The following is a 25,854-nucleotide window of genomic DNA, read 5'->3' as shown; positions in this document are numbered from 1 at the left end:
AAAAATAACGATTTTTTCTGTTTATACGTAAGTAATACTTTAATAGTTCAGTTGTAATTTCTGTTGTCAGTAAAGACACCCCTAAGCACACGATGTCAACTTTTTTTCAAGAGACGTTTTCACTGTTGTCCACACTTGATTTTCCGAATTATACCAGTAGTTAAAAGCTTCGGCAAGTAAGGTAATTTGTTGACCTCCATTGAATCTTAAATAGTGTTTTAAAACGGGCAAATAAGTAAAGCACTCATAAAATAGTAAACAATTTATAGGTCAGCTTGTCAAACTTTCAAAACACACTCGAATTTAGGAATTTCATAGCAGAACTGTCACTGTTTTTTCTCGCTAGATTAGAAACACTTCATTATGTTGATGTGTAGATATCTAGAACATCCAATTTAAAATACTTATGAGGGCGCAGAACGAAAAACATTTTCATCCGTGTTTTGACACTTCGTTTTTTTTGCCAAATTCAGATATGGCGGACACTCAATGATAGGATCTCTTGGCGGCACGCGCTAGAGCCATCTATCGGTAGGTCCGGTAGTTGAGCATCCCTCATTTCGCTAGCTTTAGACGCCTGTCTTCTGACTACCTCCTGATTCCCTGAACATCTCTGGCTCACGGACGCCAAAGTTGATGCCGGTAGTTACCATATTTCAACATAGGTGGCGTGTGGGGCTATGCTTACGGCAATGGCGTTAAAGCGATTAAAATGTAGTGACAACACCATTGTTTACATGTTTTAGTGTGTAAATAGCTTTGTGTACAGTAGTTTTATGCTGTTGTAATATTGTGTTGAACACATAATTGTTGTTAATTTTGTCGTTGGTACTGTATAGAACACGCAAATATGGATTGTCACGCAAATTCCTCGCATTCCAAAGTTACACGGGGAATAAAGGTACAGTAATTTTTTGACAAATCATACTTAATTCGAATAAACATTAGTTTAATGTTTAGAACTGATTCCAATGTACTTGAGTAACACTCTAGGTCCGGCGTCATTTAGAAATATGCCAATATTTCACCAGTTTCAGGAAGCGGAATGGCCGAGGTACTCAACGCCTGAATGAAGATGTTGAATAATAATGACCCTGATCGGTAAAGCATTTGCGCCAAGGACATTATGGCTCACCACGAATTTCTTCCCTTATGTGACGTTCTATTTAACATAATATCTTTAGCGTCCTATTTCTGTGATGTTGTGTTTGATGTTGTTATGGGTTATGCTTTGTTTGAACGTGGTCGACACGTATGGTTTGCTGTTTCATTGACTTTTGTTGCTACGTCTCTTGTGATTAGTCAAGTCATATCTTTAAAATGGTATATATGTGCGTGTGAATCCCGGAGAAAAGTGAAAGAAAAGTCTAAGAATGAAGATGCTGCGACGGCACCGACGTCAAATAACCGAGAACGTTGCTTTCAATGGCTTGTGGGTCTGTTACATGTCATCCAGTGCGGAGTTTTGTGGCGCTATTTTAAGTTATTCATACCAGTTGATCTTCGTTATGTGAAGCACGAAGTGAGAGACTTGTGTATGCTAAGATTATTTCATGCTTTTTGTGAGGCAGCTCCAATGTTACTAGTCCAGCTTTATCTTTTGTGGCAAGAGACTTCACCGAAGAATTTTAGTGACTTAAATATAGTGTCCACAGTGTTGTCTCTTTTTAGTGTTTGTTGGGCTTTGGCCTCGTTTAGCAAAAACGTTAGACTTCAAAATGTGCATCGATTAGTTTTAACATGGCTAGGCGTGATATTTCAATTTATGTGGCGTTTAGGAACAGTCTCATCACGTGTAACAGCATTGACTGTGTATGCTACATTGTATGGACACTGGGTGTTTCTGGTGATTGGGCTGCACTGGATATCAATGTTTCTGTGGCTCATTTCCCCAAAGAACGTCTTTCATGGTGAAAGGATATCAAGACGGAGGAAGGCTGCCTTCTCAGCTCTCATAGCATTTGTATATGTTTTCTCATATATAAATTTGCAGGTAAGCATTTTTAATCTTAAATTCATTAAGATGTAGGTCTACTCAGCTGATCACTGGCAGAGATTCTGTACTTTGAAGGGAAACGATTATTTTGCTATGTGTTTGAATCTTTATATTTTTGCAATGGTTCTTTCAGTGAGATGTTTTTTCTCAATCAGGCTACTTCCATATTCTCAGTCATTACTTCTCATAATCTTAACTTATAGGCCTACTGAAGTACTGCAAAAGACATAATTATAAACTAGCTACATTTGAATGAGTGTTTAGTTGGTAATGACCATCTTGTAACATGTTTATCTGGCCTATAAATAAATGCTGCATGATTGTTACATGTAATTTTTACCACTAAATGTGTTCCTTTGATAATACATTAGTATCATCATTTCATACCTATGAGTGTGACTTTCGGACAGATTTTCAATAATATATTTACAACATTAAAACATATTTTTATGTCTGAAACATATAAATACCAGACACTCACTGCTTTCCACCACAGAACTCAAAGTAGAACATTCTAAATCTTTATAGTTTGCATTTTGCAAACATCCATCTCTTTTTAAGTTGATGTAGTTCACAAAATTTTGATGTTTATCCTCACAAGTACAAATAATGCTTCTTTAATTGTCATACTTGTGTTGACATCTCCAAAGCCATTCCCTGTCTTCAGATCCTTAACTAACCTGCGTTTCTTTCTTTCCAGGTGAAATTCAATTGTCATCTTGGAGACTTCTCTCAGAGCTTCAGTTTTACTCCTTCACTTTATCTCACTCTTTTCCTCTTTGGTATGTTGTAAAACAATAACCTGTACAGCAATACAGGTACCAGCCTTTGTTAGTTTAACAAGGAGTTTTTACTTGGACTTGTTGTCATAACTTTCTAGATTCCTTTGAAAGCCATTTCCAAGGATTAACCTCACTTGCAATGCTAATGGAAATGGTGGTTGGTTGGCACAGGAAAGACTCTTTTTTCCAATTTTTGCTGTCTTCTGCTTTCAAAATCAACATCTCATAGACATTTCTGCATATATTTTGTTTGGTTTCTCGTCATGTCTTTTTTCAGCACCCTTGCCTCTTTCTGCCTCACTCATGTTCCATTTACGGAGACACCCATAACTGTTACAATACGGTATCCAAAATTTGTGGAGGAGAGAGGGGATGGGACACTATCAAACAGATGCCCTGCCTACATATGAGCGGAAATACGGAAGCGTCCGATCCCACCCGTCTGCTTTGACCCATGACGTCACAAATATGGCGGAAACAAAAACACACACACACACACTTTCCACAAGAAGCCTAATGACACTAACGGGACAAGTGCGGGAAATGGGGTGTTTTGGGTGGGGGGCAAACTAAATATAAACAAATTTAGACGCCTTGCGTAGCTACAACGTGTAAGTGAAGACAGCCATGCATGAATACCCACCCACCTCCCCAGAGGTCGTAACCCCTGCAACCCATAGAAGATAAAGATGCTTCAGTAGCTGATTAGTGTTTTTTGTCTTTTTTTTTTAAAAAAAAAATCTCACGGGATAGAACAAACAGATCAGAAAGATAAATATAATAAACTAAAACAGAAATTCGAGGAAACAGATAATTAAAATAAGTAATAAGTGTTTTTAAATTAAAAAAAAAAAAAAAAAAAAAATCTCACGAGATAGAACGAACAGATCAGAAAAGTAAATAAAATAAGATAAAACGGAACTGGAGACAGCCACACTCAAACCAAACTCCGCGCCGTCATGACGTCACACACGACAACACCCTTACGTCACAGGTCAAAGCCGACGCGTTGGATCGGACACTTCTGTCGACCCATATGAGCAATTGAGAAACACCGCTGTTACTGCCAATGGCCTGGTCCAGACTGAACCCCCTTTCCTGTCAAGCTAAAATTTGCTATGTAGACTAAACATGATAGTTTTTAGCTCACTTCAGCTTTTGCTTCAATTTTCTAATATAATCCTTTGGTTCCGAAAATGAAGAGTGTAATGTAAAGTTTGTTAATGTGAAAAACTTGAAGTTGTACTATGGTTTGGATATCAAAGTTACATATTGAACCCCACCTTGTATTTTTTTAGTGAGGTAAACATTAGACTTCACGACCAGTAAATGTATTACCTCAACCTGATTTTCTGTCTTCACATTTGTTAGCTTCACCAACTACAGCTAAACTGAAACTTCCTGGCAGATTAAAACTGTGTGCCCGACCGAGACCTGAACTCGGGTCCCGGAAGTTTCATATCAGCACACACTCCGCTGCAGTGTGAAAATCTCATTCTGGATACAACTAAACTGTCACCCTCCAACTTAACCTAGTCCTTGGGCTGTACTGCAGATCAGACTGTCACCACAACCAAGATTTTGGGGGAGGGGGAAACATGTAACTTTAGCTGTGCTTTCCAGTCCATTTTAAGCTGTATGTCCCTCTGTAATAGGTTGGATAAGTCTGTTGCCAGATCAGAGGATGGCAGATTGATACCATCTCCAATAGGATCATGCCTAATATTGCACTGGTGTTCAAATCAACCCATGAGTTGATGACAGCCTTACCTTAAGGTGTTTGCAGATATTATTTGATAGCACACTTATTCTACTCTATAATATTAATGTGAATTTGCCTTGGCAATCAGCTGCATTAAATCTACACCTTTTATTAGTATACAAGGCCTACTAGCTGAAAGAAGTCAAAGTAATCGCACAGGGAAAACACAGTTGTCATTGCTTAAAACTGAGATGTAATTAAGATCAAGTGAAAAAATACGTGCCTCCCATGCCAAGTTATATTTATTTTCTGGAATTGTTCTACTTATATATAATTGTGAACATTTTAAGTAGTGACTTATCTAGGGCATACTAGAGAAGAGTCATAGGTAGCAGAAGAATCTAGAGAATTGTTTGTCATTCCCAGTTTGTGCCAGAATTCTTCCTTCCATTACTCCTACTCTTTTGTAAGTGTATCTTCTTGTGTCTTTCACTAGAGTACATAACCAAATGGGAAGTAAAGGCATACATGTAGAATGATTATTTTTCGATGGCTCCCATTTATGTTGCTAAATTACTTTTCACTTATGCTTCACTGTACTAAACTTAATACATATTGGACATACCAATACTACCCATCTGCTTTTTCCAGGGTGTCATCAAAATGGTGCATGTAAGCTACTTATAAAAATTACACCAGATTCATTGGCTTTGCCAATTTACACTGAAACTCTTACCTTTTAACCTAATACAAACCTCCACAACACTGCAGATCAGTATGTCATCTCAACTAAGATTTCATATCACATTTGTTGGTTTAGCCAACTCACAGCCAAACTGTCACCTTCTAACCTAACCCAGACTTTTTACTAAACTACAGATTAGTCTATCGCCACAACTATTGTTCTGAAAAATAATATTGTCAAAATAGAAATTGTCTTTGTTCTGTTATATCCCTGATTGCACACGTATGATGTCACACACCACCGCATTGGTGTGTCATGGGTCATAGTTGACATTTGGTTTCAGTAGCTTCAACAGCTCTTGTATTTTTTAAATTTGTGCTCTTGTGTACTCCATCATTAAACTGAATTTACTTTGATAGTTATTGATTAGTTTTCTGTATTTTTACAGGAAGTTAATCCTCGGCAGAAAATGGCAACATTTTATGTAGTCATGTTTCTGGAAAATGCCCTGTTGGTTACTGCCTGGCTTGTTGGCGTGTGGAGTGAAGCACCCTGGTATCGAAACACTGTGCCGATAGTTGTGTTCGTTTCATTTGCAACTGGAATTTGCTTCATGATTCTCTACTACCGGTATTTTCATGTCAGAAGGTAGCATAAAAATATATTTTAAGACAGACTATATGTAGTTTAATAACAGTAAATATAATTTGGCTCAATTTTTGTGTCTGCAGGTTACGTTATGAAGCAGGTGGAAGACCAAATACTTATAACAACAATTGTGATTCCACACAGAGATTAGCTAATGTAAATAATGTAAACTGTGGTGAAGTGGTGGTCCATGGCAAAGATGAACAAACTGCAGTGGCTAAAGTAAGTACTGGTTATATTTTTAGTTCACAAAATTGATAACGAGTGTTAACATTGTATGAAGTGCAACAGTTCTGCCGACACACTAACTAATGAAATCAGGATTGTGAGTGCTTGACTGAGAGACAAATACAGAGGAAATTGTGGACATAAAGTATTTAGGTTTAGAAATATTTGAGTAGGAGACAGACACTCATTTCCTGTAATGTGTTAATCAATTCTAGGTTTGGAACACCTTTGTCTTTCACCAGCTGTATGTCTTTATATAGTTATATGGGTTAGTTACCGTCTTTTGCAACTGAAATGCATCTTCTTAAGACCATGTTTTGCATCTTCAGTTGTCACTAATAATACGGTCTTTTCTTACGATTTTGTTTGCTAGGATCATGAATAGTTCACTGTAAACAGTATTAATTATTATTATTATCTAATCTCAGTTTTTTGTTGCTTATCTCATTTTCCCTGTTCTTTCACACACATGTGTTAGATTTTTGCCCATAGCACTTTCACTAACAGTGGCTGGGGTTCTTCACAACACAAAAACATCTACCACATATGTGTAGAAGAACAGGAAGAAAAATGTAAGCAACAAAAAACTGTGAGTAAAGGTAATAATTAATACTGTTTGTGTAGAACTGTTCATGGTCTTAGCAAACAAAATTATAAGAAAAAAATCATTTTGCTACAGTGACCATTGAGGTTACTTTAAATAAAGCAAATTACATTTGGTCTTAATAAGAGTTTCATTATGGTCTCAAAAGATGGTATTTAACCTATATAAATTGTATAACTGTAACTGTGGAGAAAAGAGGCTAAAAAGCAGAGACGATAGTATGTATATCTCTCCTTATGTCCATCTCCTACCAAAAAAGCTACTCAAATATTTCTAAACCTAAATACTTTATGTCCATCCTGCTTAAAAATTGGAGTTAACTTACTTACCTTTTTTTTACAATGGCTGAAAAGTTTTCAGCAAAAGTATTAGGCTAAAAGCAGAATTAGTTATGCCCCAATAGCATGTTATAAAATGTATGTAATATAAAATATAATACTATGGTGATTGGGAGTTGAATTGTAGAAATGAAAAAATTAAGACATACTGGTACAGGAGTAGCCATAAAGAATAAAAATATAAAACAATGGTCTATGCTTGGAATAAGCTGACAAAGGAATTTAAAATCTCTGAAATATGTACTCATTAGAACACTTCATTTTCAACTTTTTTTAATTTTATTTTTTTCAGGAAGTGCACTGTAGTGGGAAGGCAGTCAATAACTGCCAGCAGCGGTGCACCAATGGTTACCTGCCCTACCAGCATGGAGGCATACCTGGCGTGTTCAACTGTCGCTTCAACAATCCAGTTACTTCAACAGCTGCAACTAAAAGGAAAAAGAAGAAGCCAACATCATTTGTCCCTCCTCCTGCTGTTACTGCACTACCTTCTGTTGGTGTACCCAGTCTGTCCATTCAACAACAACAAAACTGCTTGCAGGAACCCTACAGCAGCAATATGTCACTACAGCTACAGAACTCTGTTCCATTTTGGAGGAGGCCTTTGCCAAACAACCAACACAATCATCAGGTAAATGTGAGTGTGACTTGTTATTGCATGTGTCTCAGCCAGTGGAAAGTCCTGTAAGAAAAATTCAAATGATATGATTTTATCATAGAATTCATCATAAGCTACCTTCATATTCCTGGCACCTTTTACATATTTAAAGACCCTTTTGACTGCCCACCAGTGGGGTATCACTGGATTATTATGAAAGTGGCTGACAGTTCATATCGAGTAAGCTACATGCGGCCTTGTTCCTAATGGAATATATTTTATGAACATATTTTAAACTTCCTATTGCTTGCAATATGATATTTGCATCATAGCTTATTGCTGTTATTTTGTTTTTGGAATCGTACCACGAGTGAGCACTTGGTTACTATCCACTGGCATAGAATCAGGCTGCAGTCTTTCAAATTGAATCTGTTGAGAATTTGCTCTACATAATGTGTCTGATCTATCAGTTAACAAGCTTTCTGTGCAGTTCCTAGTGATTTGGATACCTAAACAGCTAATAGTTTCATCAACTTTTAAAATCTCTGAATCTTGATTTTTGTAATATACACCTGGGTCACCTGCTGATCTTTTGAAGTTTAGATTCTGCTGACCATTAGAAGTTTAGATTCAGCATTGCCTGTCTAATTTCAAATTCCTGCAGCAACCACCTTGTTTCCTTATTTAGTCTTTTAATACGAGTATCTTTCACTGATTTTATAACTAGATCTGCTTCTGAAACGTTCACACAAATACAGGGTGTTTCAAAAATGACCGGTATATTTGAAACTGCAATAAAAACTAAACGAGCAGCGATAGAAATACACCGTTTGTTGCAATATGCTTGGGACAACAGTACATTTTCAGGCGGACAAACTTTCGAAATTACAGTAGTTACAATTTTCAACAACAGATGGCGCTGCAAGTGATGTGAAAGATATAGACGACAACGCAGTCTGTGGGTGCGCCGTTCTGTACGTCGTCTTTCTGCTGTAAGCGTGTGCTGTTCACAACATGCAAGTGTGCTGTGGACAACATGGTTTATTCCTTAGAACAGAGGATTTTTCTGGTGTTGGAATTCCACCGCCTAGAACACAGTGTTGTTGCAACAAGACGAAGTTTTCAACGGAGGTTTAATGTAACCAAAGGACCGAAAAGCGATACAATAAAGGATCTGTTTGAAAAATTTCAACAGACTGGGAACGTGACGGATGAACATGCTGGAAAGGTAGGGCGACCGCGTACGGCAACCACAGAGGGCAACGCGCAGCTAGTGCAGCAGGTGATCCAACAGCGGCCTCGGGTTTCCGTTCGCCGTGTTGCAGCTGCAGTCCAAATGACGCCAACGTCCACGTATCGTCTCATGCGCCAGAGTTTACACCTCTATCCATACAAAATTCAAACGCGGCAACCCCTCAGCGCCGCTACCATTGCTGCACGAGAGACATTCGCTAACGATATAGTGCACAGGATTGATGACAGCGATATGCATGTGGGCAGCATTTGGTTTACTGACGAAGCTTATTTTTACCTGGACGGCTTCGTCAATAAACAGAACTGGCGCATATGGGGAACCGAAAAGCCCCATGTTGCAGTCCCATCGTCCCTGCATCCTAAAAAGTACTGGTCTGGGCCGCCATTTCTTCCAAAGGAATCATTGGCCCATTTTTCAGATCCGAAACGATTACTGCATCACGCTATCTGGACATTCTTCGTGAATTTGTGGCGGTACAAACTGCCTTAGACGACACTGCGAACACCTCGTGGTTTATGCAAGATGGTGCCCGGCCACATCGCACGGCCGACGTCTTTAATTTCCTGAATGAATATTTCCATGATCGTGTGATTGCTTTGGGCTATCAGAAACATACAGGAGGCGGCGTGGATTGGCCTCCCTATTCGCCAGACATGAACCCCTGTGACTTCTTTCTGTGGGGACACTTGAAAGACCAGGTGTACCGCCAGAATCCAGAAACAATTGAACAGCTGAAGCAGTACATCTCATCCGCATGTGAAGCCACTCCACCAGACACGTTGTCAAAGGTTTCGGGTAATTTCATTCAGAGACTACGCCATATTATTGCTACGCATGGTGGATATGTGGAAAATATCGTACTATAGAGTTTCCCAGACCGCAGCGCCATCTGTTGGTGACAATTGTAACTAATGTAATTTCGAAAGTTTGTCTGCCTGAAAGTGTATTGTTGTCTCAAGCATATTGCAACAAACGGTGTATTTCTATCGCTGCTCGTTTAGTTGGTATTGCCGTTTCAAATGTACCGGTCATTTTTGAAACACCCTGTATCTTCATGTAAGTCATGTTATAATAAAGCCATTATAACATCTAGGTGATCAGTGTCAAGATCATGTTTAGCAGTCTTAGCAGATAATGAATTGTAGCAGAAAATGAGAGATAACTTGTAACTTTCGCATATGTCTCATCGTAGTCCAGTCCTCGCATCTGAGTACAGCCTTCTGTTACTGGCTGTACTTTATAGTATATAATGTGACATTTCTGTGTTGGAAAGACTCAGTTCACATTTATTGGCATTTTTCTGATGGATAACTAGCAGAGTGTCGTGTGATTCTCTTCGAAAGATTATAACTCTTATTGTGTTGCTTTCAATAAGTTTTCAACGTTTTCTTATGTCAATGCTCCTTCCAATGACAAAGCATCAGGGTCAGCTGACTGTTCAGACTGATAAATAGTGAATTCATGCAGTTTCTTTGGCTTTGGAATTTTTTATGGCTTTCATATTGGCTCAAGTTGTTGCAACTGCTCGTCACCAATGTTTGCTTTCTCACAATTGATTCCTCATATAGCTGGTACTCATTGAACTATTACTTGATCTGACAGTCTCAGCATTGGTTTCAGTTTCCTCTAGTTCATTCTCAGTGAATAAAACAGTCAAAGTCCCAACTAATCATTTATGTAAAAATGAGGACTGGTTTCGGCTCAATGAAAGCGTCCGATTCCACCTGTCTGCTTTGACCCCATGACGTAAGGGTGTTGGGGTGTGTGATGTCATTATGGTGCAGAGTTTATGAGTTAGTTTTTTTTTTTTTTTTTTGGGGGGGGGGGGGGGGCAACCTACTTTACAAAGTCAAAATTTGTTGGTGGTAGGTAATTGTTTTTTTGGGCCTATTTTTGTCGAGTTGTAACGTTTTGTGTATTGAATGTGTTTTAATTTACTTAGGGATGTTTGCCTTTTGACTTTTTGAGATGTTGTGGTTTTTGTTGTTGTAGGTGTTGGATTTTTTGTATCAGTCATTATGGTTGGCCGATACAGGTCAAGGGAAATGACCGATTCCAATTTTTGTAGTTTTATATGCAGGTATTGGTGTTTTAGTATCATCAGCTGTTGTCAAGGGAAATTCTGTTTCCAATTTTCGTAGTTTTTGCTGTAGGCATCGCTGTTTTGGTATTGTAACCTGCAGTTGACCTATATAGGTCAAGGGAAGTGTCCGATTCCTGTAGATTTTGTAATTATTGTTTTTTGTTCATCGTTTTGTGTGTTTTGGGATCGTGGTGCTTTTTTTTTTTTTTTTTTTTTTTTTTTTTTTTTTTTTTTTTTTTTTTTTTTTTTTTTTTTACTGTTATATTTAGCTTGTCCCCTCCCTAAAATCCCCAATTTCTCGTGGTTGTCCCATTAGTTTGATTGTATTTTTGGAGGGAGATGTTATTGTCTTATTTATATCTTATTTATATGTATTTTTGTGTTTGTTGCTATGTGTATGTAGTGGCATCATAGGCGCCATATTGGAGACACTTCAAGTAGCCGTTTCCGCCATATTGATGATGTCATGGGTCAAAGCAGACTGATGGAATTCGACACTTCCGTAACCCCCGGTTTCAGCCTTTATTATGGCTGTCTTCAGATTTAAAGCACCATATGGCTGAAGTTGGCAATGCACGGAACAGTTGTGCGTGACTTATTTGCGGTCGTGATTGCTATATTACATAGTAATTTGTAATAGAGCAGTGTTTTATCTCCAACCGTGTTTTTTCATTCTGTTTCTGCTCCAGTAATAGGATGAACAAGTGATCTGGTTCCTGTGAATCGGTTTCTTCTTTACACTGTTTAGAAGCGGCTTTGTAAAAAAATATATGTCCCTTGTTTTCAGGATTTCTTAAAGCCTGTATGCTTTTGATTCTTCACAATATCCTACCAAGATACGCTCTGTTTTTGTCATTTGGATCTCAGAATCTGAACCTGGTCCTTGCTTACAGATATTTAAGATCCAAGTTCACGTTTGTTCAAGCTTCATGTGGAGACTTGTTTCTTAGTGCCTTAATGGTAGATCTGGTAATTACGTAAACTGCTTCTGCCGAAAACTTTTCTGCCCAAAACTTATTTGGCAAATTTGCTTCAAAAAGCAGGTATCTTGCTTTTTCTATTATGGTATAATTATAGTGATCGCTACTCCATTTTGGAAAACGTTTGTCAGATTATTGTTCACATATTCTCTGCCATTATCTGTGAATAGAGTGCAGATCGTTTTGAGTCATTCCAAGTCAAATCAACATAGGTGCCAAACATTCCCTTCTTTAGTTTTTGTAAAAGGTGGTGTGTTCATTGCATGTGGAAAGATAATGAGAAATAACAAATTACAGAATTTTAGCGCAAGTAAGACAAGTTTAAGAATTTTTAGCATATTGCAGCCCCGTCAACAACTGTGATAGGCTAATATTTTGAAGAATCAGCCTGAGTTGCGCATATTTTCTGGTCTTTACCAGGTTTCAGCTAAATTAATCTAGCCTTCTTCAGAAGCATAAAATTACTATAACATGCCAGAGTAAGGCACAGTCAACATTAAAATTAAAACCTATAGTACAGTGGTACCATGTCGAATTAAAACTACTTAACTGAAGTCCAGCCCCGGCATCTCTTCACCATGCAGTCAGTTGGCAGTGGCAGCTATGTTGGCACTGAGCGTTGCACGTGGAATTGCACTGAGCACATAGCAACTCGTGTGCGTATGCATACGGAGAGTCAAGGCTGTATATCGTTGGCTGTCTGTATATCACGTGTTGGGAGCTGATAACCGTAATTGTAAGCAAACTAAGCATTATGTAGATGAAGTCCCTATTTGTATTAACTACATGCAAATTGTATTAAATGGTAGGAACTTTACTTGGTTGGGTATATAAAGTTTAAGGATAACCTTTACGATTTTAAGCACATATGGTCATTGTGTAAAGTATCCCCACCGAACATGCCTAATAGCGAGCACCTTACTTGTCTCCCTTATTAAAACCTTAGTCATTATCTATAATTTAAATAGGGTGTAACTGTGTGTACAAAGTCTCTGTCATCACACTTAACTAGTATTGACCGACATAGGTCAAGCGTATTAATTAAAGTGTGACGGAAGCTAAAACATCTCCATCATCACACTTACATGCTATTGACCGACATAGGCCAAGTATACTAAAATATATTCTACGATGTACGTTATGCGGGAAATATTTTCTATAGGTAACATTGTGAGTAACGCGATAACGTTATCGTTATCATTACGAGGGAAATATTTAGAGCAGCTAAGTTCTACTTTACCTTGCTGCATAATTGTTAAATTCATCTATGCTAATAACTGACATAGGTCACACATATTAATTGGAGTGTGGCGGAGGGTACATTGTAGATTATAGGTTAGCACACTTGACCTGTGTTAGTAAGTAGCACATAAGCGTGATGAGCGTATAGTTAATACACATAGGGCCTTCATCTATGTAATGCTTAGTTTGCTTACAATTACGGTTATCAGCTCCCAACACGTGATATACAGACAGCCACTGATGTACAGCCTTGACTCTCCATACGCGCACGCACACAAGTTGCTATGTGCTCAGTGCAATTCCGCATGCAACGGTCAGTGCCAACGAAGTTGCCGCTGCCAACCGACCGCGTGGTGAAGAGATGCTGGGGCTGGACTTAAGTTAAGTAGTTTTAATTCAACATGGTACCATGGTACTATAGGTTTTAATTTTAATGTTGACTGTGCCTTACTCTGGCATGTTATAGTAATTTTTTGCTTCTGAAGGAGGCGAGGTGAATTTAGCTGAAACCTGGTAAAGACCAGAAAGTTTGTGCAACTGAGGCTGATTCTTCAAAATATAAGACAAGAGTAATAGCAACTTGAAGTTCTAAAAGTGTGTGAATAATTTAATGAACACTGCTGACAAAAATGGCTGTAACTTCCGTTCTGTTAAAGATACAACGGTGGACCTGGAAATTTTGGAAATGTCTTGCAACAAGCTTTCCAACAGTTTGTAGTTTTATCATATTCATAGAATGTACACAATTAAGATCAGTGACCTTGACCTTTGGCCTTGAATATCTCAGAACATGACACCTTCAAAATTGACGAAAAAAATATATTTGCTTCTACATGTTACACTATACAACATAGTAAGAAATCAAGTTGGGATGACTACGGGATTAGGAGAGAGAATTTTATATGTAACTGCAATGTGTTGCATTAATACAAAATAAATTGTAATCAGACTCCAACAATATGACACAAAGCACTGAAAAATGTGTTTATTGTTAAAAAGATGGTGTTGTGATGTAACACAGTAAGTTAGTACAGTCAACAGGCCAATAGCAAGCATTTGTAATATGCAAGGTCACAAACAATGACATTCAACCTTCATTGATGCAAAATATGATATAGTCATTCCATCCGAACATATTCTGGGAAGGCATGATGAACATGTTCACGTTTACAGAAAAAAAAATGTGGCAAATGTATCATCTATTCTTACTATACCCCAGTACTGGGAAGTAACATATGACACCTTTTTTGCATCTTTTGTTGAAAGGAAATACGTTCACCCAATTGCTGTTCTCATATCAATGCAAGAATGTCCTTCTTGTCAACAGTTAAGAAGTCAGGATTCTCAAGGTGTACATATGAAGGTGAAGGCCCATGAGGATGTAGGGAGCTAATTGAAATATCATTGGTACCTTCATTAACATTCAAAACACATCCAAGCAACCAGTGACCTTCGTACATGCATGCAACAAACCCTGTGATATCAAAAGGTACGAGTCTCGTTGGATTCGAGTTAGAGATTAATTTCTGATGTCAGGTGAATTGGAGAAAACTTTCATTTGGTTATAGTTATGGCCTGTGGGAATAACACATTGTAACTTGTGGGTACCTGCAATTGTGTGAATTTGTGCAAACCACTCCTGAAGGAGAGATCTTCTTCATCACACTCACTGTTAGTTGTGTAATGAAAGTGGCACACTGCAATGTTCTAGGAGCACCATTCAAACAACTGTGTGGGTGTCATTATGTGAGAGTTGTAGATGTACTGCAGACTGACACAGGCAGCAAGACTTTTGATGATACCAGCAATACCCTCACATGGTTCTTTGCAATGTAATGTGACAAAGAAGTGCCACTCTGCAGAGAAATTAAAATCAGCATGATGAAATGTTATGTTGGCAAAATTCTTGTAATTCTTCTACTCGGCTGTAGCACCATCTGAGAAGTAGTACACATACTTGAGTGTTCTATGGAAACAGGAGCTCGCGAAATCAACAAAGTGATGCAGAAAAAGATGAACACTTATTGTGTCATGTTTAGGGCATTTTGAGAGTATAACAAAGGAAACATGATCAGTTGTGTGGGTTTCTGGATGTTGTATAGTAAACAACAAATGGATGAATGGTGGCCTGTGCATGGTTCCAATGAAACCCCTGCACCTCATCCTGCAGGACAAATGCGTAACTTTCTGCAAAATAACATATTCCAATGTATTCATTGTCATAAAGTGTCTCATTCAGATGGTGTTGAAATTCAGACTGTTTGGGGGGCTATGAGGGAATGCGACAGAAGCTTTTTTAATTTGATTTTGAGGTTTTCCAAGAAGTCTTCCACAGATGATATATACAGGTCTTGAAAGTTGTTCTATCCGTACCTGCTCACGGTTTACATGTTATTTCATCAACTTGATTTTCATCAAACAACTCTTGCAGGTGTTTTATGATAGAATGTGTGCTTGGGTAGTTTTCACATATAGCATTTTGGCTGTGCTGTATTACAGATAATCAGAGGAAGACAGTGTTTGTAGGTACTAATTCGACAGTCTGCATCACATGTCAACTCCTTTAATCTGGAATCTTCCAACCTGAGCTTCACGCTTGGGTGAATACTACAAACACACACACTATGGGTAGCGGTTGCACAAACCAAAAGACAGTTCTTGGGTTGCAACTGGCAAAATTTCATTAATTGTATATTTCAGTTCTGGTTGTCCATCTTTGAATGCCTGACAATGGATCCAGGATTCCCAACACTAGTCATTTTTGTTTATGTATTCTGGAACAATTTACCATGACAGAAACAAAATCTGTCTTCTTAGGCAAACATTGGCTTGTATTGTCTCTGTTGTAGATGTCTATGACACAATTCACAATTTTGTTCACGTAAGATATGTTTGGGTCTTGGATTGGGAGATGCTAAAATACCACATTCTTTAACTAATTGTTTTGCTTTTCTTACCAAATAGAGGCTCCAGAGTCATTTTCAGTCTTTTGAATACTCCAACTTTTCGGAAGAAGTGTCACAATTTGGATCTTCTCAGTGCTTGTGGTGCTGGTACTGAATTTCTCTTTCAATTGCATTATCATTTCAGATTCAACATTTGTTTCATAATCTGCATTTTCTTCCGTGCTAGGTATATATTTACTTCAAAATGCCTCAGACACTTACTCAAACTTTTTCTGCACATATGTTTTCTCTTCCAGTCTCTTCTTTTTCACTGGGGGCTCACCAAGAGATACCAAACTATCATTTAATGCATTGGAAGCAATTCTTAGGGCTACAGGTGTGTGTGACTCATCTGAGACGCTATGCAGGTTTGCGGTTTCCACTTGTTTCAATGTAGTTGGGTCAGCCACAGGCCCTTGTCTCTAAGTTTAGTTTTTTCTTCATTTATCAAATATTTTATAGCCTGCCATTATGCCACCAATCATATCAACCATCTGCATTTGCTCTGTATATAGATTCTTCTTGTATCTGTTGTGTCCATCTTACCTGAAAGGATTACAGCGATACATGATCTTTGCAAACTTCACCTTCAAGCTAGATTTGTATAGTTTCAACACACAACACCTTTTGCAACAACTATTTGTGTACATGTAACAGCTACACTGCCATCCAATATTTGAAAGCGATATTGATGTGCCTACATTGTTACCTTACTGTGCGTTGTTATAACACCACCTTTTTAACAATAAATATGTTTTTCAGTGCTTTGTGTCATATTGTTGGCATCTGAATACAATTTATTTTGCGTTAATGCAACACATTGCTGTAAATATTAATTTATATCTCCTAATCCCATTCTGATCCCAACTTCACTTTTTACTATGTTGTGTTGCGTAATGTGAAAAAGCAAATATATTTTTTCGTCAATTTCGAAGGTGACATGTTTTGAGAAATTCAAGGTCAAGGGTCGAGGTCACTGACCTTAATTGTGTACATTTTTTGAGTGTGACACAATTACATATCATTGAAAAGCTTGCTTCAAGACCTTTCCAGAATTACGTGGTTCACTGTTGGCTTTTTATTAGAAAAGAAATTACAGCTGGTTTTGTCAGCAGTGCTTGTCAAATTTTCTTACTTGTGATATAATTCTGTAATTTGTTATTTTTCATTCTCTTGTCATATGCAATGAACACACCAAATTTTATGAACATTTAAGAGGGTCATGTTAAGTATTGTATTTTCTGTGTTGATTTGACATGAAAGGACTCTTTCTACCACTTTGCCTTTCAACTAGATTTTTAAAGTCATAATGTAGCTGTAGCGCTTGATTTTTATTTCTGAGACATATACAGATATTTTGCGGAACTAGTTGTCAGTTAAAGTAAGGAAGTATTTAACCCCACTGATTTACCTAGTTTGCATTGGCTCACACTGATCGGAATGTGCTATCTGAAGAATTTCCATGGCTAAATTGTGTAAAAGAAAGTCTTCTTTGTTTGCCCTCTAGGAACTTCACATGGAGTATTTGCTGCTCCCTCATATGAAATTCAATTAACCAGACCTTTGCATAGTGCTTGCCTTGTTTCAGAATGTGGATGACTTAGTCTTTTATGCTACAAGTCTGCACTACTTGATTGCAATACTGATTTTGCTTAAAAATTCGAATAATATGGTTAGTCTAGTCAGTACATTGCGTTTGCTGATGACACACTAGCAACCTCCTTTTTGGATGCTAACAGACAGTGGATCTGTGCCTCATTGAGGTACTTGTATGTACGGATTATCCTGCACTTTAATCCTACCGTTCTTGTTGTCCTTCAGAACACGTAAATTTGAAGGTCCTAATCATTTGGCAGGTAAGTTGACATTTTTGCTATTACAACTTTCTGTGTCAACATTATTGTCATCACATGGATATTTGAACAGGTGTGCTTGAGTCTACGTACATTACCATTCTGTTCTTGCATCTTTACCTGCCGCTGCATTTGAAAAGAATGTCTGGTAGGCCATGTTGCTATCTTGGGCGCAGTTTTTCTGTTGGATTTTCTCATGCTGTGACATTGATAGATACCTGTACCGTATTTACTCAAATATAAGCTGCACTTTTTTTCCAGTTTTTGTAATCCAAAAAACCGCCTGTGGCTTAGGATCGAGTGCAAAGTAAGTGGAAGTTCTGAAAAATGTTGGTAGGTGCTGCCACAACTAACTTCTGCTGTCGAATGTATGTAGCGCTACACAGGCATGCTTTGCAGGCACAAAGATAAATACTGGCGCCAAAACCTCTGCGTCAGTAAATAAATTAAAAAAAAAAGGTGCAAGACGAGCTTTTTCCTCCGCCCCGAGTTTCGACCACTGCATTTTCATACCTTATCCAACGAAGTAAATACAAATTCCGTATTGTTCATCTTCGAATGGAATGTAGCAGCATTTCAATGTACTACGAAAATCCAACTGGCAAGACTGTTTGGGATGATTGTCAATATGGCCAACTCTATGTTCCGAATTTTTTCCTACCTGTGAGAACAGATGTTTGGTAATAGGAACTTTTATGAATTGTGAATCACATGCAGTATTCTCTTCATCATAAGAATAATATGAATATAAATATTTTGCCATGTATTCTTTCATGTTTGCTGCTATCTCATTTAAATCCTGTCCGCCTTATAACCTACGAAAATAGTGTGAGACAACAGCAAATACAGAAGAATATACATATCATGTCATGTTTATATTCGTATTATTCTTATGCCTAATAGTGATACAATCTGAAATGAAGCATGGCAATTGACTACATTTTTAAATCTAAGATGACTCTAATTTCTGCGCAGAATGTAATGTACAAAAGAGGCGTCTGCAAAGAAAGCAGCAGTGTAAGTAACAACAAATAGCAGTCTCTTGCCATTGTTTCGCTAATGAGGCAATTACTCTTGTTTTTTTATTGTAAGCGGCGGTAGCGCGCACAAAAGCGAAACGTCGTAAACACTCATTATTAGAATGCGACAAACAATGCATGACACAGTAAAATAATACATTTTCAGCTTAGAGTGATGTAAACACCTATAACAAAGAGAACATCACTTATCAGATCAAAGAAAAATAAGCAACCGATTCAAACCAGACGAAGCACGTGAAAAAGGAAGGGTATCCGTATAAATACGGACGGAGCACCTGACGCTTAGCAATGGCTACCTGGTAAAGCTTAACTGCTAAGCTTACGACTCGAACCAAACTACTGTAGCTGTATTGTCATTCATTCGACCTAAATTGTGCCTCATATTACAATAGACCAACTTTGTTTCGATTTGGAGGTGCGACCTAAGACTTTTCTCTCCCCTTGAATTTCGAGTGTCAAATTTCAGGTGCGGCTTAGATTCGGGAAAATTTTTTTTCTTTGATTTCGAGTCTCATTTTTCAGGTGTGGCTTAGATTCGAGTGCGGCTTAGATTCAAGTAAATATGGTACTTATTGAAATTATAGCACCTGGGACCATTTCTGAATGTAATATCGCCATAGTTTTTCTTGTTGACTCACAGGGCAGTGTCACTAGTCAATGGCTTATTTCAGGCATAATCACTCATTCCCTGCAGAACTTTATTTTTTATGGTGTCTACCATGATTGTCAAGTTTGAATTTTCTAAGCTCACAATCAAATAGGTTAATATTCATCTGGTATGCCTGCAAGTACGATGCAACCAGTCCATTCTTCTTTAACTTAAAGAACAAACCATTTAATTTTTGTGACATGGAAGTTATCTTTTATACATATTCTCCTAGTGATGAACAATTTTCAGATATAGTTTTCAACAGTGTCTTTCTTAATGCTATTTGTTGGAAGAGACCAGGATCTTCTTAGACTTGGCCTTGGCTTGTCCCACCCCTTTCTAGGGATATCTTGCATATGAGCATATATCAACAGATGGACGGAGAGTATAAACTTGGTTCCTATTGTGCGCGCTTAAGTTGTATCTCTTATTTTTCCATTGAGGCAGTCCCACAATTCTTCATGAAACCTTTGTATTAGTGATTATGTCATTTCAAATTGGCCTGTGGTGCTGCTAATTTCCTCCACCCACTGATGCCATATTTTTTTAGAATATTGAACTGAAATGTGCTGCCTGCACCCATTACCTGTTAGCAGAGTAATTTACTGATAGTATCTTATGAAATGAACACATTTATTGCACAAGATTAACAAGGTAGCACTGTATGAAGTGTCCTGTCGAGTGGTGGACTAAGGTAGTGATTGACTGGCATGCTTGAAGTAACATTGTTTGTTTATTGTATATGAATTAAATCCATGCAGTTCGAGGACAAAGGTTCGCACATTGACTAATGGAAGAGGGCCTTCTGTGACAATTGAAGAATACAGTGCAATGACCTTTTAGGTGATTACTTCGCCATTCCCATGAGGACGAAGTGCTGACTGTTGGTGGAGATGAGGAGCTGTGGAAGCAGGGTTTTCCAGAGTGATGGTGGAACAGCAGTGACTGGGAGCCTGGTTAAGGTGCGGGACTGTACTATCAGTTGCACTGCACTGCTGAAAGGCATTGTGGTCCATGGTGTTGTCTCACAGTGTGGCTGGCTAACGGTCTGGAGGCTGGAGTTGAACTGGTCACTGAGGGGCTCAGCAGTGACCTAAGTATGCTTGTGGCAGGTGTACAGCCACGTGACCATGCGTATGTGAATTGGACCCCACAATTGCAGTGCTGTGTACTGTTTTGTGCATGCCACATAGTGGCATGACCAGCAACCCCCACCTCCCGATGGGGTGGCAGCCGCAGGAGGCTTGACTGTAGGCCAAGTCCATTGATGAACAGCTGCCTGAGGTAATGTATGAGCCATACCTGGCCATGTGGTGGCCGAATATACAAGAGGCCCAATCTTGTGCATACTACACCCCTTCCCCCGTGAGGGAGATGGTGCAGCCATCGCAGAGAAGAACCATAGCAGCCAAGGAAGGCATCTCTGGACAGCCACTAGAACGAACTGGAACAAGTCACTCTGGCAATGATCAAAAAAATGGTCCTGACAAAAGGAGTATGTGTAGGGAATGGTAGCACTCTGCTGTAGAGGCAGTGGGAAAGGCATGGACAGATGCTCAATGGAATGAGCAGATGCTGAACTGACAATGAAGAGTCCATGGAAACACTATCCAGACCTGGAGAAACACAAAGTGGGAGCAGCAGTGGTTGTGGGAAAAGGCAGCGGGAATTAGAGATGCTCACAGAAGAGATGGTCACAACAATGGTGGCAGGTGGGATGACATCGAGTGGGCCTGCTGGGACAGGGTCGCTGACGACTGCAGAAGGCGCCACAATGATGGCCACGACAATGCCTGCAGAGATGGTGGCATGGCCGAGAGGCCCAATGTTGATAGCTGTAGCAGTTGCAGGTGAGGCCGTGGCGGAGGTAGCAGTGTCGGTGTCACTGTGGAGAGGGCCGGTTGTGAGTGGCATGGCCTTGGGAGTGCCGGTGGATGTGTTGCTGCAAGGAGGAAGGCTGAGGAGACAGCATCGGCAACATTGGCTGTGGCAGCGAGGCCAGCAGGAAGAGGTCCGGTGAGGGAGAATACACGGCAATGGAACTGGAACCTGAAGGCACAGAGAAGCATGATAGACACACAGACTGACCACAGCACATAAGGGAATGCACATAAAAAAGATACGGGAATGGACCACTCAACTGACAGAGATGAGAGAACATGGCTGAGAATGTGCAACTGCTGATACAATAATATGAAATGAAAAGCTGGATCAGTATGGTTGAGAAACATACAGTCAAGGAAGAGCACAACTCAGCTGCAGGGTAATGAAGGGAGACACATCTGAAGAGAAGCAACAAATGGGAAGAGCAACATTGTTGTCATTGTTGAATCTGTTCACCACCAGCATTGTCTGGTCAAAACATGACATGGTACGCTTACATCAAGATTGGCGTGGCAGTGGGGAGAGGCCAGGTGACAAACAAGACTGGGTGCTGGAGCAGCAACCATTGAACTGGGATCAGATGCTGAAGCCAACGGAGCTGCAGCAGGTGGCCGCAGAGCACATGGCGGCAGAGGAGCTGGCGGCACTGAAACAGGTGGGCACGATGAGTCTTTGCTGCTGAAACATGTAGTGCCAGAAGAGCTGGCAGCACTAAAACAGGTGGTGCCAGAGTAGGAACTGACAGTGTCCAAGTTTCAGGAATTGTCAAGACTTTGATGCGAGAGCTGGAAGTGTCCAAGATACTGTGATGGGTGGGATCCACAGCACAGCATCCTGCGGGGGCCAGTAGCTGGCGAGTGGGAACCGTGCCGGCTGAGAGTTTGCAGGCTGGTGGCGAGCCAGCCATCAGTGCACAGGCCAGCACTGTCTGGGCAGAGTACAGGTCAGTGCAGGGCCGGCTTGCAGCGGAGTCGCGGGAGGTAGAACAGAACCACGGCCAGGCGTGAGGTGTAGCGGAGGATGAGGCATCTCCACACGTGCCTGACCTGACATTAAAGTGGCACGGAAGTCTGCGGTATACATGTAGGCGCCCCACAACTGCAGCGCTGTTTACCATGATCTATACAGCATGTAGTGCCACAGCCTGCACCCCAACTTGCTGGGCAACTGCTGTAGGCTCGGTAGTAGTCAGTACTGCTATCTGTTGATAAACAGCTGCCTGAGGTAGTGCTGACGCCTTTCCTGGCCCACAAAGCGTATCTACTAATGTGATGGACGAATGTGCAAGGGCCCAGCCCTACATATACTGTGCTGTAACACCAACACTCTTACACAATAATACATGGAGTGAAATGTTAGAGCATCCATAGTTATACCACAGCAACAAAAGGTGCCTTAATAAGCAATGCATGGCTTTTGAATTCTTACAGCATATGAGGGGCATTTGAAAAGTCTGCAAAAATAAAAACTACTTACGTGTTTGGGATAAACCTTTTTTATTTTTTGACATAGTCTCCTTTTAGACTTATTCACTTTGCACAATGCTGTTCTAATATGTTGATCCCCTCTGAATAATAGGTATTGTCCAAGTCTGCAAAATAGCTATTAGTTGCTGCAATCACCTCCTTGTTTGAATAAAATCTTTGTCACGCCAGCCATTTCTTCAAATTGGGGAACAAATAGTAGTCCAAGGGAGCCAAGTCTGGAGAATAGGGGCGATGTGAAATGAGTTGGAATCCTATTTCCATTAATTTTGTGACCACAACTGCTGAGGTGTGTGCTGGTACATTGTTGTGATGGAAAAGGACTTTTTTGCGGTCCAATCGCCAACATTTTTCAGGCAGCTCAGTTTTCAAATGGTCCAATAACGATGAATAATATGCACCTGTAATAGTTTTACCCTTTTCCAGATAGTCAATGAGGATTATCCCTCGCTGCGAATCACAAAAGACAGTCGCCGTAACCTTTCTGGCCGAAGGAATGGTCTTCGCCCTTTTTAGTGCAGATTCTCACTTGAAAACCCATTGTTTAGATTGTTGTCTGGTCTCAGGAGTATAGTAATGTATCCATGTTTCATCCACAGTGATGAAACAACGCTTAAAGTCCTGCGGATTCTTCCTGAGCAGCTGAAAACCATCCTTGCAACACTTCACACGATTCCGTTTTTGGTCAAGCGTGAGCAATCGTGGAACCCATTTTGCAGATAGCTTTCTCATGTCCAAATGTTATGCACCCGTTCATTCGATATGCTCACAGCACTAGCAATCCCACGCTCCTTAACTCTTCTGTCATCCATCACCCTATCATGGATTTTATCAATGATTTCTGGAGTCGTAACTTCCACAGGGCATCCAGAATGTTCAGCATCACTTGTGCCCATATGCCCACTCCGAAAATTTTGAACCCACTTATAAACTGTTATAATCGAAGGTGCAGAGTCACTGTAATTTTTATCAAGCTTCTCTTTAGTCTCCTGAGGTGTTTTGCCTTTCATAAAGTAATGCTTAATCACCACACAAAATTCTTTTTCATCCATTTTCTGACAATCAGTCGATTTCCTTGATTCACACGAATGCCAGACACAAAGAAATAGACCAATATGGCTGAAACTTGGTGTGCATTCTTTCAAAAGATACTACTAACTAAACATGACCTCAATACACGTTGGTGTTGTTATCTTTTGGACTTTGCACGGACTTTTCAAACGCCCCTCGTAAAACGTAAATCAATATGGCAAGGTGAGATGTGAACTGTGCCCCACTTTGCTCAGTTGTTCGCATGAATTCGAAGTTCTTTGAGAAGGATGTCATAAAGATGTGTAAGAATGAGAACCTGCTGTAGTGTCATTATACAGATGACTACCAGAGGACAAAATAGCCCATATCCCAGCAAGCATTTATTTCCAGAAATGATTGTAGGACCTAATTTTGAGTGGTACTACCTTTGTAAGAGTATTAGACACTTTTTTCAATACCCTGTATTGTTGATTATATTCTTACTTATGCAAATAGGTGCTGAGGAACAATCTGCTTGCCATGTTAGTTGTTATTAATGGCAGTTATGCTTATGAGTATGTGTCATAATTTGTTTCTTTTCTCTATCACATAGACCAACCTAGAATCTTGTATTGTTATGTTCCTCACAATATGTGGATTTAATTTTTGCAGGGTGGCTCAAGTGAAAATGAAGCAAGCAGTGTTGGCTCAAGGGTGAACATACAGCAGAAACTGCAGGAAAAGAAACAGAAGCAGTTAGCAGAGCTTCGGATAATTGAGGAAGAAATAAAGCAGGGTAAAATACAGAGACCAGGGTCAGGTGCACCGTCAGGTGTCGGCGATGACTTTGGCTCACTGCCTCGGCAGCCGATACCGAGAGCTAAGCGACACAACCAGGGTGGTTGGCCACCACCGACACCTCCGAGTTCCAGAGCTCTGCCACCGCCATACTCTTACCATTTACTCCCACCCCCACGTGCGAAGCATCGTTCCAAAACACCTGAGATTCTCCTGGCGCCTCATTACCTCGAGGGCAACAGCATCTACTGCAGCTGGGAGCACGAACGAGGCCCTGTATATCGGTTGTCAGATGATGACCACATGGACAGGTGAGCATTGTTGAGAATTGATATTTTCCTCTGTGTTACAGTAATGGAATTGCACCCACTGTTGATAAACTACTTTCATTACATTAATGGTTTGCGGAAACCACGGATAAGCTAAGATTCTGTATCTGTGGCCTGTTTTATGTCTGTGAGCTTTCAGTATTTTTTCCAAGTGACTAAATAAACAGTTTTTGTTTCTCGTTTTTCTTTTCCACAGTTAAAGTTAACATCTAGATTGAAATCAACCATTACAAGTTTTCAGTGCCTCGAAAAACCATCCAAAGCTGCAAATTTCATTAAAAAAAATTTTTTTTTGTTTACTCAATCAATAGTTTTGAACTGGGGCCTATTTTCAAATCATTGCGCATGGACAATAAGTGATGTACTGTACTTTTGTTTAGTAACACAATGTACTGCTTTGGGAATTAGAGGAAAGGGGGGGGGGGGCTTCTCCTTTTTGGTAGTGTGAGCTGTAACTATTGAATCACTTTTTTTTCACAAAGTTACTTATGGGAATGCAGTTAGGTGGTGCCTTCGACAACTGCCGATATTTCTACAGGTACACATCCTGTCATTTTCAACGCACAAATGAAACGAGGAAATGTTGTGCAAAGGAATTTAAAATCTTGGTTTGTAGAATGTATCCAGAAAGGCAACTATCTCTCTCCCTCTCTCTCTCTCTCTCTCTCTCTCTCTCTCTCTCTCTCTCTGTGTGTGTGTGTGTGTGTGTGTGTGTGTGTG

General features: G+C 39.6%; 1 protein-coding gene across 1 annotated transcript in view; it reads left to right on the top strand.

Moving 5' to 3' along the window:
• The first annotated feature begins 767 nt into the window (after positions 1–767).
• The window catches only part of LOC126416549 (uncharacterized), a 35,990-nt gene continuing 10,903 nt past the window's right edge, over positions 768–25,854 (top strand). The window contains exons 1-6 of the mRNA XM_050084294.1: positions 768–901; positions 1,032–1,993; positions 5,614–5,795; positions 5,897–6,035; positions 7,276–7,620; positions 24,680–25,116. Of these exons, the coding sequence (XP_049940251.1) occupies positions 1,127–1,993; positions 5,614–5,795; positions 5,897–6,035; positions 7,276–7,620; positions 24,680–25,116 (1,970 nt within the window). The 5' untranslated portion in view covers positions 768–901; positions 1,032–1,126. The remainder of the gene's footprint in view (positions 902–1,031; positions 1,994–5,613; positions 5,796–5,896; positions 6,036–7,275; positions 7,621–24,679; positions 25,117–25,854) is intronic.

This window comes from Schistocerca serialis, chromosome 8, assembly GCF_023864345.2.
Source record: "Schistocerca serialis cubense isolate TAMUIC-IGC-003099 chromosome 8, iqSchSeri2.2, whole genome shotgun sequence".
Lineage (NCBI taxonomy): Eukaryota > Metazoa > Arthropoda > Insecta > Orthoptera > Acrididae > Schistocerca > Schistocerca serialis.
This window is presented reverse-complemented; position numbering and strand designations above follow the sequence as displayed.